This window comes from Arachis duranensis, chromosome 7 (genome assembly GCF_000817695.3).
Source record: "Arachis duranensis cultivar V14167 chromosome 7, aradu.V14167.gnm2.J7QH, whole genome shotgun sequence".
Taxonomy (NCBI): domain Eukaryota; kingdom Viridiplantae; phylum Streptophyta; class Magnoliopsida; order Fabales; family Fabaceae; genus Arachis; species Arachis duranensis.
In genome coordinates, this window is record NC_029778.3 from 78,623,235 (window position 1) to 78,637,270 (window position 14,036).

At 32.8% G+C, this 14,036-nt stretch overlaps 1 protein-coding gene and 1 pseudogene across 1 annotated transcript; both read right to left on the reverse strand.

Moving 5' to 3' along the window:
- LOC107459706 (calcium-transporting ATPase 9, plasma membrane-type-like) overlaps positions 1-4,984 on the reverse strand; it is a 16,066-nt pseudogene extending 11,082 nt beyond the window's left edge.
- Positions 1,276-3,020, reverse strand: LOC107459551 (protein ENDOPLASMIC RETICULUM-ARRESTED PEN3-like). The gene is made up of 2 exons (XM_016077775.3): positions 3,003-3,020; positions 1,276-2,782 (listed from the first exon to the last, which is right to left on the reverse strand). Exons 1-2 carry the CDS (start codon positions 3,018-3,020, stop codon positions 1,460-1,462), a joined length of 1,341 nt encoding a protein of 446 aa, XP_015933261.2. The 3' UTR covers positions 1,276-1,459.
- Positions 4,985-14,036: the final 9,052 nt, after the last annotated feature.

Genomic DNA, 14,036 nt, shown 5'->3' on the forward strand with positions numbered 1-14,036 from the left:
ATCAGAAAATGAATATAATAGAAAATTATAGTACGACAAGATGGTGATGTCCTCAAATGTTCATAATATCAATAAACAATGGCTCATGATAGTAAAAATAAATAAGCAATAGATTAAATTGACCAAATATCAACCATGGGTAAGTAGTAGGGAAATTGTAGTGCTGAAATCTACTTCTAATGCCCATCCCATCCTAAAACAAGATAATCAAATTTGATGTAGTACTATATAAAATGGAAATACTTACAAAGTCATCATCATAAATACAAGTAACTACGTTTTTAAATATTAAAATCCAGACCTGACAGTTTAAGAAATGGTGGTCATCGAATATAGATAGATTATTAATAATTATACATGTAATGTAAACATACCTGAAGTTGAGATCCTTAGAATTAAGTAACTGGTGTGTTCTGTAATCCGCCAATAGAGCAATGAATGAAGAGGATAATTTGCAACAAAAGTAAACTATATGATCTGAGTCTTCCATGACAAAGGTTTTCATTCAGGAAACACGACAAACAAAGCAGATAAATAGTGTGATCAAAGACAGTAATAACTGGCAAAGGCATAAAAGCTGTTATAAAAATGTGCTGTTTAGCTTGATATGTATGGTTTCTTGATATGTTTGGTGTTTTGATATTGTAAAAACTGCGACGGATTGACCCCTGCTTCTTTCGGACAGGCTGAGTTACTTTGTGTTACTTATTCTAGTTACCTTGTGTTACTTATCCGGAAAAAAAAAGCTGTTAGCAAAATGTTGCAGTGAAAAAAACAAAGCTTTATATCATAACATTCATTAAAAAAGAGAACAAAAATAGTTACTAAGTACTAAACATATCCCTTAACAAGAATGGTGCATTGTACACAAATCATGCTTCTCTATCATTGTGTCAAACATAACAGGACTATAGTGAAAGATAAAGTTCACTAAGGCCATCACAGAAAAGTATAGTACTTAATTGACCATGAACATTGAAATGATCCCAAAGCTTTCACTAAAATATACTCACATAATTAGCAACTATTAGTAAATCAGATTGAAGATATCCAAACGGCACTATACCAAGATCATAGTTTCACAACCAAGTCCAAGACACTTCTTGATATGAAAATGTTCAAGCTATTAGAGTAAAGAACTACTTTCTATGGCTAATAACACAGTTTTCATGAAAGAAGAAGAACCTTGCATAAAAAAATGGAAATCCCTAGCAAAGAACCTGACAAAACACGATGACTAATGAGTAATAACAAAATCACAACCAACACATACACTGTAAGGGAAATTGCATCTTATTATAAATTATTCAAGTGTATACAGCTGAAAATATCAGCGCTATAACTAACTAAACAGTTTCTCATTGAATCATCAAAAAGAAAAAAATATATGAATCTTACAAAACAAGAAACCCCTACCTAAAATGTTGAGAAAAAAAGGCCCCTAATCCATGGGGAGGGGTCATGAAACAGGAACAGCTCCAGAAGTATGAGAACTCTCCCACACTTCAATACCTTCAACACCTTCCCTACTAACAAACAACCTATCCCCACCACCTTCAATCTTCTTTATATCCCCTCTCTCTGAATCACCCCTCTTATCCACGAAGTTCCTCCGAAACAACCCTTCACGCCCGCTCTCACCTTCGATGCTGCCACCATGGGCTTGAACCCTTGACCAAACCTCCAAGCTTCCATCTCTTCCAACAAACACTTGCCCCCAACAACAATGCATCAACAAATTATTCACTTCACCACCATAATTTACCATGCTAGGGTTCTTCTCCTCCAAATAAACCCAAGGATCATCCCCCAAACGCCTCATGTCAGCCATACCCAAATCCCCAGACTTAGAACACAGCTTGAAAATCGATAACCCTTCCGCGTCAACATCCACGTCAGCAAATGAGTCTCCGAACCTGCTACTCCGACCCGCACCAGGCTCGTTTGTCTCCCAAACCACGTCTCCGGACCTGGGGTCCCAAATCCGTATGTAACCGGAGTAGCCGAACGCGCCGCTCGTGATGGCGGTTCCGACGAGAACTCCGGTTGCCGGAACAAACGTCAGCTTCGACGGAACCATGTGCTTTGCCTGGTTCCCCGATTGGCGCCCTAACTGCGATACAATCTGGATCCTCTCTTTGTCGATCTCGAGAACAATGTTCTCGCGGTGAGGACAATCGAACGAGGCGAACACGGAGGTTTCCGAGGCGGTTATGGCGTTAACGCGAGCCTTGAATATGCGAGGATCTGAAGGATCGGTCCAGTGTACGGATCCAACGTGGCGGCTGCTTGAGAAGTCGTAGAAATGAAGTCCGGCATCGGATTCCGATCCGACGGCAGCGATCTCCGTCCATACGCGGCAGATGGAGTCGATCTCGTCGAGGTGAGTACGGAGAGTGCCGGTGTGGGCGAGGCTCCAGTCATAGCTGGAGATCTGGCCGCCGTGGGCGATCCAGACCGCGCCGTTGTCGGCGACGGCAAAGGTGGAAGGGAGACCCTCGGAGGCGGGACTGATGGACTTGACGATGGAAGCATCGATGCCGGAGAAGGGCGGGGGAGCGGCAGCAGAGCGGAAGTGGGAGTCTATGCCGTAAAAGGCGGCCTCGTCAGCAAGCTCCTGTGTGGAGAAGCGGCGGGCGGCGGAGGGGATCTGATTGGTGCGCAGGAGGGAGAGGAGGACGGAGAAGATTTCGGGGTCCCGGTCTATGAAAACCGGGTTGGAGCTGATGCTTCTCCCTATCTTAGTTTTGGACTTTTGGTCATTTTCGGTTTTCTTTTTTAACTATTAAGGAACGTAAAAAATGAACCTCGAAATGAGTAATTTTTTTTTATTCAAATAATTTTATATCTAAATTTATCTAAAAGGATAAAGGGAATACCTCTTTTCTCAGTGAAATTAAGAAAGAGAATTAAAATTTGGACAAGAATATTTTAGTTTAGTGATTACAATTAACGCGTATTACATGACAGCACTAGAGGTATTTTATTCAGTTAGATGATACATGGAACCGCATGTGCATGTATGTTACCTAATTCATCACATAATCAAGCTGTATAGCGCATTAGTGCTCGAATAAATGTTTGTTGTGAATGATGAGAATTAGAAAATAAGAGTGTTATTCACACACCTCTGTTTTTATTCCAAGTGCCAATGATACCACAGCTGCTATAATCAATATTATAAGCGTCAGATCTTGCCAAGATTCCCAAAGAAACCTCTGTAAAACAACCACTGTTAAACTAGCAACTACTTCGTTAACTGCAATTTTTATCTTTAATTTCCTGAAAAGAAAAGATGGTATAAAAAAGAATAGAAAGTACCCAGAAACTTCTGCCCTTTTTCCGAGGATATGTATTAGTTCCAAATGCTATTTTCCTTTTTGATAGATCAATATCACTTCCACTAATGCCTTTCTCCGGATTTGATTTTAGTATATCCGCTAAGCCCCTAACCTGATGAATAAGATGTCGTATGTATATGTGTGTGTTAGCAAATAAAGCACAAGGCTTCAAGCCATCAATTTAACGTAGTGCACAACATACAAAAGGTTGTATTGAAGTAGACTTGCCCCTCCATAGTGTTGCAAAGCAAGAACGTTCTGATCCTTAAACATCGAAACTAGTTGTTCGAGTCCAACTGCATAGTCACCATCAGGAGTTGGGGCTGCCAGGGATGGCGCTGCTGTATTTGTCACTGGATGTCGTATGATACAAGTTTAATTTTAGGCATGCATACGTACGGAGGGAATAGTAATAAGAGAAAAATTTAATTCAATGGACAAGTACGTACGTACCTAGTTCCCGTTCCCCAGCCAATCTGAAAAGCAAAGCTGCCTAATATAATAAAGCAAGTAATCGTGGTTGATTAGTAGAAGAGAAGCGTGGGAAATAAACCAAACTAATTGATTGATCAGGAGGGAACTTTAATGAGCTAGCTTACTCTTATGACTTGTGCATGGGCTCTAATCATGCTTTTCTTTTGCTCTTTCTCCTCTTCCTTTTTCAAGTCCAAAGTATATCTAAAACGCCTGGAGGCATTCAGAACCAATGCTGCTTGCTGCAAATAATTAAATGATCAGTGAAACTTCCTTTCATCGTTGGAAAAGTAAATTGGATAAAATGTTGCGGGTGCTTACTCTCCAACGCTTGAGCGTCTGGAGCGGGACGTTCTTGGTGTGGATAACGTCAAAAGGATCATCGGGATCCACTAGTTCATCGTCTTCTTCTTCGTTGTTCGAAGCGGGGTCCACGTGGTCATGGCGGCCGCCAGCGATGGTAACTGTGAGGAGGCCATTGGGAGAGGAGTTGGAACCCCGCGAGGTAGAGCGGGCCATGTTTGCCAAGGTCTTGGATCCAGACGTACAGATCGGTCAATAGTATATTGTGTATATATTTGTTCAGATTCAGATGACCACTTCGATCACTTCGCGCCAAAGGTGAATTAATCAATCAAAAGAGTGGATGGATATAATTAATTAATTAAGGTGGAGAAGATAGGAGCAAAAATGATGAGAATCAAAATGAAATTAAAAGAATTCATAAATCGATCAGCCAAGAGAGACCGAAGAAACTAGGTAGGTGGCTAGAAAAGGAAATAAAAATGTTAATGAATAAGATAATTAAACCGCAAAGTAAAGAGATAGGTCTCCATGATCGTCTGGATGGATGCAGGCATTGCATATGGATGATGCATGATGGAAGCCTTGTTGGCTCATGGCTCTGCTGCTATTTGGCTATTGTTGGGCAATGCTATTATTGCTAGCTAGCTGGAAATTCCTCCCATCCCCAACAAACCATCATCCTATTCATTTAATTCATTAATTCTCCTATTTCTTCCCTTTCCCCATTCAATTCTATTCTATTCTCTCTTCGTTTCCTATTTCCTTTTTTCTTTCCTAATTCTATATTTAGATCATCATAATTCAAGCCACACGTGTACGCACGCTACCTTGTGCTCTCTATCCTCTAAATCTTTTTCTCAAATTAGTCTGTTATGTGCATCAGCAGAAAAAAGCAGCAGACCAAGAATTGAGCAACCCATATCATCAATTTCCATTAGCTCTGCTTATTTTATTATCAACTACTTAATCATGTCACAATTCAATTTACTTGATGAGTTAGGAAAGTTGGCCCGTTAAATCAAACTACTATTAATATGCTAAGCTACTTTCAAACCATTAATTAAACTACTATTAATAAATTTTATTTATTAATATTATTATTATCGATTATCAGTTAAAAAGGAGCGACTCTTTTTCCCTTTAATCCCATGGAGGCTTCTTGCAAGGTCTGCAAGGACAACCTCCTTGCTCATGCGTACCCCTCACAGTGGATCACTGGCCCAGTGGCCCCTGGTAAGTCCTGTTCGGTGAAACCAACGTTTTCTTAGCTTGTTCTGTCGATAAAGTTGTGAAAAAGCAAATACATATAAAGTTAAGGAGGGGGGAAATTTTTTAAAATGAAAATATTGGTTGGAAAAAGGTTAGTTATTAGTTTTTTCCGTTTATCTTGGTACTTCAGTAAATGTATTTTATTGGATAAAATAAAATTCAAATTACTACTACACATATAAATTTTTTTTGGCATACAAGTCATACAAATTAACCCTAACCCAACAAAATCAACTTACATACTTACATAATACGCATCGTGAGAATTACGTTATTCTTTTTTGTATCTCACGTCCTTCTCCTCCTCTTTCTTCTTCTTTGCATTTCTCCTCTTTTTTCTTTAAGTATTTCATCTTTTAGGTAAAACACTTAAATAAACCAGGGAGTCACCAATATTACTCAATAATCCCAAAATAAAAAACATTACGTAGATGTTCCAATGCATATATTTATGTAAATCGAATTGATTTAATTCAAATTACACATTCCGATACTAAATCGAATCAATTTGATTCAAATTAATAGGGTTATTAGTAAATCGAAGTTATTTGATTCGATTTAATATATAGTAAATCGAATTAGCTTAATTCGATTTAGTATTGATACAGATTATTGACATTTACTATTTATATTAACTTTAAAACATCAATGTCAATAAAAAAATCTATATTTTTATAAACTTATAAATTTAAAATAGAAGAATAAACGATTTTAAAAATTCACTAAAAATCATTCTTTAACTCATTAGCATCTAAACAATCATTACCAGAACTTTTGATGTTGAAAAAGTTAATATAAAATATAGCCCTCTAAGGTGGCACAGGTAGGGGTGGCAAGCGGGGAAGCCCGTCCCGCCTTACTCCACCAATATAATTATAAACCAAGTTTTCATCCAAAACATAATTATAAATATTGTTCCCAAAGCAAAATAAACATAATCCAAAACATAATAATAAATATTGTCTCTAAAACAAAATAAATATAATCCAAAATACTCAATTTTCATCTTCATTCTCTTGTAAGTTGGGTTGGGAGAAGTTGGGTTTTGGTAAAAAAATTGTAAAAATACCCTTTGCTAAAAAAATTCTAAGCCCGGCGGGGAAGCCCGCCCCGCCAAAGCCCGCGGTTTAAGCGGTACGGGTTAGGTAGGCTTTTACTATTTGGCGGTCCCAATTTTCCAGCCCAGTCCGCCTTTTTTGGCGGGTTACGCGAGCCGGCTAGGCCTGTTTGCAACCCCTAGGTACAGGGGTTAAAACTTAAATTTTTTTCAAAATCAGAAATAACAGATAGTTATACAATATAAAAAGACTAACTATATTTATACAATATGTAATTTAAAACTTTAAATTTACATATTGTATAAATATATTTAAATTTTGAGAAATAATACATTTAAAATTTTAAATTACATATTGTATAAATATAGTTAGTCTTTTTATATTGTATAACTATCTGTTATTTCTGATTTTGAAAAAAATTCAAGTTTTAACTCCTATGCCACTTGGGAGGGCTATACTTTATATTAACTTTTTCAACATAAAAAATCTTGATAATAATTCTTTAGATGATAAATTAATCAAATAAAGAATGATTTTTAGTGAATTTTTAGAAATCGTTTATTGTTCCATTTTAAATTTATAAGTTTATAAAAATATAGATTTTTTAGAATTTGAACAAAAACACAAAAATTAGATTTCTATTCTTATTCGTTTTAATTTTGTTGATATTTTATTTAAATTCAAATGGGGGTATTTCTTTATTGACATTTATATTTTAAAGTTAATTAGTAAATGTCAATAATCTATATCACCGATAAATCGAATTAAGCTGATTTGATTTACTATATATGAGTTGTTCAATGATAAATCGAATCAACTAGATTCAATTTATGTAAATCGAATCAACTAGATTCGATTTACTACTCATACAATATATTTCGAATATCAATCATTGGTAATTCGAATCATATAACTTCGATTTACCAATAACCCTACTAATTCGAATCAAATTGATTCGGTTTAGTACCAGAATATGTAATTCGAATTAAATTAATTTGATTTATATAGATATATATATGCATTGGGATATCTACCTAAATTTTTTTATTTTGGGACTATTGAATAATATTGGTGGCTCATTGCTTTATTTAGGTATTTTACCCATTTTTTTATTACTGTTGTTGTTGCTGCATTTTTTTTCTCTTCTTCTTTCTATTAATTTTGCAACTTCGATTTACCAAGATGATGAAGTAGAAAAAGATGAAGAGGAGGAAGAGGAAGAGTTTTAAATTATGCAGAATTTATGAGTACAGGTACACCGAACATTCTTAAACAATACACTCAAATATTTTCGTGTTACACCCAAATTTGCTGCAAGTACAGAAAAATATTTTCTCTAGTGTTGTATATTTTTCTTCTTCTTTTTCTTATTTCTTTCTTATTTTTTTAGTTGAATGAATGTAAGTTCATCATCTTTCAAGTAATTTTGTAGTATTATATGTTTTTTCTTTTTCTTTGTTTGATTTTTTGTTTTTATTACTGATAATAGAATAAAATAAGAAGAAACTCGAGAAGGTAAAATAAAAAAAAAGATGAATAAAAAAAAGAAGAAAAAGAAGATGGTGATGATAATGAAAAAAAGAAAAAGAAGCAGAAGATAAGCAGGAGGGAGAAGAAGAGTTTTGAATTATGCAGAACGTATCAGCATACATCATTGAAAATTCTTAAAAAATACACTCAAATATCTTCGTGTTACACCCAAATATCTTCGTGTTACACCCAAATTTGCTGCAAATACATAAAAATATTTCTTCTAATGCTTTATTTTTGTCTTTTTATTTTCTTTTTTCTTATTTCTTCTTTTTTTGTTTGATTTTTTTTTATTCTTATTAAGAAAGTAAAATAAGAAGAAACTTGAGAAGATAAAAAATAAAAAAAAGATGAATAAAAAAAGAAGAAGATGATGATGATAATGATGATAATGATAAAAAAGAAGAAGACGAAGTAGCAAAAGATGAGGAGGAGAAAGGGGAAGAGTTTTAAATTATGCAAAATTTATTAGCACACATACACCGAAAACTTTTAAACAATATACTCAAATATTTTCGTATTACACCCAAATTTGCTACTAATAATACAAAAAAATATTTTTTAAATGTAGATTTTTACATTACATTCAATTCAAACCATCAACGATGAACAACAATTTTCACAACAAAAATATTATTCACCTACAGAATCATATACTACTAATAAAAACATTAACTAAAATTGAATCACACCTGAGCCACTTGATTGGATTCAAAACAATAATAAATTTCGTTCTGGTTTAATTGACAATCTGAACTTGAATTATTCATTATCTTCAACAACGAGATAACTGATAATAGAGGAGAATGAGGAAAAAAAATGAGAAGAAGAAATTCCTATGAAAAAAAATGAGAGGGAGGAGGAGGTGGTGTTAGTGACGACAATAACGAAAGATAGAAGAATAAAGAAGAGAAAAAAGGTGCACGTATGAATATAAATTACTTGTATAAACTTATATAAAAAAATGACTTGTATGACCATAACATTTTAATTTTAAAACCTTACTATATATATAATTATAATGATAAAGTAAAATATAAACTAGTGTATTACCGTGCAATAATATATATAAATAGTTATTTTTTATTTATGTTCTAAATATTAAAAAAAAATATTTCCATCGACATATTTAACTTATATAAATTATGTTCATAATAATGAATAAATTTTTTTATCATTTATGCAAATACTAAACAACAGTGTATAATAAACAAATTCACAAAATATTTGGATTAAATAAAAAAAATAAAATATTATTTTTGTCCTTAATATTTGGACTAAATTTTAATAATTTGATCCTTAACGTTTAAAACATTTTATTTCTATTCTAAAAAGTTTTAAACATGTTCAATATAGTCCTACTGTTAAATTTGATACTAATAGTTAGCCGAATGAGTGATGCAAACCTTAATAACATTACTACTAAGTTATATATTCTTTCATGTGTTAGAAAAATATAACCAAAACCTTTTTATAATACTTTTTCTCCTTAATTTTCTTTTTGTACAAAATTCTAAGTCCTAACAATTAATAATCAATGTTTTAAAATCAAAGAAAAAATTTTATACAAGTAATAATTGGTGAATTGATTTTACTTACATGCTAAAATCAAATGCTATTAGCTTTTCAATATACAAATTATTTGTATCAAATTTAATGTATGGTAGAACAAAATTGAATCCGCTTAAAACTTTTTTAAAATTGGATTAGGACGTTTGAAAGTTTTTAAAATTGAAATATGACGTTTAAAATGTTAGACAAAATTAGTATTCGACTCAAACATTTAAAATTAACTTTTTTTCTTTCAAAAACACCTTTTCCTTTCTATTATTATTATCTCCTTTCTCCTATTATTATCACTCTGAAATCACTATACTATGATTGTTTACGGTGTAGCTTAGATCGATTTTATTACTACTTGAATTTGATCGGTTTAATTTTATTTTTAAATTATGATTAAGATTGTTTGATGATCAAATTTTTGTGTGGTATTGAATTTTACAATAAATTCTCGTTGCAAGTATAGTTTCTAAACCAACAATAATCCTTTCGTACAAAAATTTGTTTGTCATAAGTAACAAACCCCCAATAATTCAAATAACCGAAGTATTTAAACCTCGAGTTATCTCTCAAAGGAATTGCAGGGAAGTATTCTTGTTATTGGTTATGAATTGTATATTTTGGGGTTTTGGATTAAGAAACAAGAAAGGTAAATTGCAAAGGGAACAAACTAACAACTATAAAAGCTCTTGGCAAGGAATGAGAATTGGAAGTCCTATCCTTATTATCGTCCTCAATAGTGATGAGAATTGTTCATTGCTCCCACTTAGTTAACCCTCTAATTATGAAGGAAAGTCAAGTTGACGAATCAATTTGATTCCTCAAGTCCTAGTCAACTCCTAAGGAAAGACTAGCTTTAGTGGAATTCAAATCAATTAGCAACTTTCAATTATCAATCAACAAAGGAGTTTGATAACTCAAGTGTCACCAATTACTCAACTAAAGCCAAGAGGGAAAAAATCTACTCTAACATCCTTCCAAGCATTTTATCAAACACTTGGAAGGCATAAAGTAAAAGCATAGAAAAGTAATAGGATAACATTAAATCTAAACAACCACTTGCAAATATAAATGAGAACAAATGAAGGAAGAAGCAATAAACATAAAATACCTCAAATTGCATTAATATGGAAATTGAATCTAACATGGAATATTCATAAACTAGATTGTCAACATAAAGTAATCAACAAGGAAAATAAATAAACTAGAATGCTAGAACAAATAAAAGTAGAAGATAAACTAAATTAAAGGAATATTGAACCTGGATTTGAGAAGAAATAAACCTAAAACTAAGAGAAACCTTAAACCTAGAGAGAGGAGAGAGCCTCTCTCTCTAGAAACTACATCTAAAATCTAAACTTATGAAAAGTGAATAATGATTGAATGATCTCATTCTGCTCCACTCTGCAGCCTCTAATCAATGTTTTTGGGCTTGAAATTGGGCCAAAAATATCTTAGAAATCGCCCCCAACAATTTCTGATACGTACAACACGTGGCCCCGTCACACGTACGCGTCGTCCACGCGCACGCGTTGCTTGTTTGCTACACTATCCAGGCGTACGCGTCATGCACGCGTACGCGTCGCCTAACAGCAAGGCAACTATGACAAATTTTATATCATTTTGAAACCCCAGATGTTAGCTTTCCAACGTAACTGGAACCGCCTCATTTGGATCTCTGTAGCTCAAGTTATAGTCAATTAAGTACGAAGAGGTCAGGTTTGACAACTTTGCAATTCCTTCAATTTCTTGTATTCCTTCCACTTTTGCATGCTTCTTTTCCATCCTTTAAGTCATTCATGTCCTATAAACCCTGAAAATACTTAACAGACATATCACGACATCGAATGATAATAAGAGAGGATTAAACATAGCAAATTTAATGCCAAAGAAGCATGTTTTCAATCATAGCACAAAATTAGGAAGGAAAGTGTAAAACATACGAATTCTGTGAATAAATGTGAGAATAGTGGATAAAATTCACTCAATTAAACACAAAATGTACCACAAAATAGTGGTGTATCATTGTTCAAATAAAAATCAATCCAAACAAAATTGTTCATCCAATTCAATCTAAATAAAAAACCAATTAAAATCGCACTAATTTAGATTAGATCGGATTCTATTTTCTACAAAACACGTGGATTGGATTAAAATTTAAATCCACTTTCTAAAATCAAACAAGTCTAATCAAAACTGCAAAATGTGATACAATATTAAAATTTAAATTTTTCATATAATATATTTAATTTGTTATATATTTTTATTTTATTGCATATTATATTATTGTTTAGAAAAATATTTATGAATATAAAATGAGATTCATTCACTTATTTGTCATGCCAACTTAAAGTTATTTCTATTTTTAATAATAAAATCTTAATTTTTTTTAAATTGAATAAATTGAATTGATTCAAACCGCAATAGTTTAGATTGGATTAGATCAAGTTTAAAAATAAAAAATTCAACTGATCTAATTCAAAGTATAATAAATTATATATTTCGAATTGGATTAATATTTCTCCAAAACTAATTCGAATTGCATGGTGAACACTCCTAATTATAACTACTACCATTTTTCCATTTTAACCATTATCTAAAAAGAAATCATAATAGACGAAAAAATATCATTAAAAATTAATTTGATCAAAGAATGAAAATTAGAATGCACGCTATAGTGCATTCATTGTGTGCGATATAGTTGGGACCATTATATAACAACACATGCAGCACAAGCACGTTCTGCAGTCATTTTTCAAATTTTTACTATTTGGATAGAGTGAACCCAAAAAAAGAAGGAAGAAAAAAGAAAAAAGAAGAGAGGAGAAAAGAACAAAAAAGATTGGTGCAATAACTCAAGAGTAATAATGATATCAGCCGTTTGAATGAAGACATACAATTTGTAGGTTACATTGATGATGATTAGGTTATTAGAACTTAATTTTTTTTAATTACGTTATAATTGTTAGTTGGTTAGATAATTGTGATAAATTTAGGATAATTCTAATATATTAGGGAATATATATTTATAAATATATAGATTAGGGAGATTTTTATATTTAAGGTAGAAATTGTTAGATTTAGACTATACGTTATAGATTAGTATAAAATAAGATAAATATTGAGTTAGTATATTTTTAGAGATGCTTTACATAATAAGTGTCATTAGATAAAATTTAATATATAAATCTTTGTATTTTGGCTAATTGTTGTAGTATATCTAGGGATGCTTTAGGTAATAGGTATTATTGTTAGTCATTATATAAATTAAGGTTAATGTATGTCCAAATAACACATAGTCAGCAGATCCTATTTTCGAGAAAAAATGGAGACTCGGGAGTAGAGGGTCCTCCTGATGTATTGATGCCTTACTTGGAGGAGGTTGGTTTCGCCTATGCTGCTCGAGATTTTTACTTCCACAACTCGCTCCTATCGGCCTTTGTCGAAAGATGACGTGTAGAGACCGATTTGTTCCACATGCCATGAGATGAATGTACTATCACCCCCTTTATGACATTGCTTATCACCTTGACTTGCGAACGCATGCGAAGCCTGTAGGAGGTTGCAGTTGTGACACGTGGGAGATGGTTGAAGAGGCACTAAGAGCGTTGCCACAACGTCAGGAGTCGAGCGAGGGTGTGTGGCAGGTTGAGTCTTTCACCATTAAGATGATGTGGTTGAAGGCTTGCTTGAGACAGATGTCTATTAACGCTGCACCAGATGTACTCCGACACATTATATTATTAACTTGATTGGTGGGCTGCTGATGACAAATAAGTCAAGTACCTTAGTACATGTTAGATGGATGCCACTCATTGCCAATTTCAAGAGATGCAGCAGGTAGTATTCCTGGGGTTTAGCTTTGCTTGCCTGAACCTATCACTCTGTGTATGGCTATCAATGTAAAAGTGGGTAACTTGGCCGGATGCATCCTACGTATGCTTTTTTAGATTCACCACAATTTTTCAAGTTGGTTCCCAACCCTTGGGATAGGAACATGGTGCAGTTTCCATTGGCTGCGAAGTATGTCTTTATTTTGTCGAATTTAATATGTGGTTTCTATTTTGTTATATTTGCAACTGAATATATTTTATTTTGTATATGCAGGTTGGTTGGGTTGCCACAACAGCATAGAGATGACATGGACTAGCGGCTACTCCACTAGCAATAGCAGTAGCAAATCCAAAAATCTTATAAAGTGGGGGTCGAAAACAAAAAATTGAAAGTGCCATATTAAAATTGAAAGTTTTAGTAAAAAAATAATTGTATATTTTAAAATTGTTTTAACTAAAATTAATTTTAAAAGATTCATTTATATTATTTTTTGCGTAAAATGCTAATTTTTATCCTCGTTATAAAAGATATGGCATAAATAATATAAATTTGTTTCTCTAATATTTTTAATATATGTATTAAAAATAAATTAGTGAATATAATATATAAGATATATTCATATTAATAAATAATTTATTTAATATATTCTGATTTTAATATCATA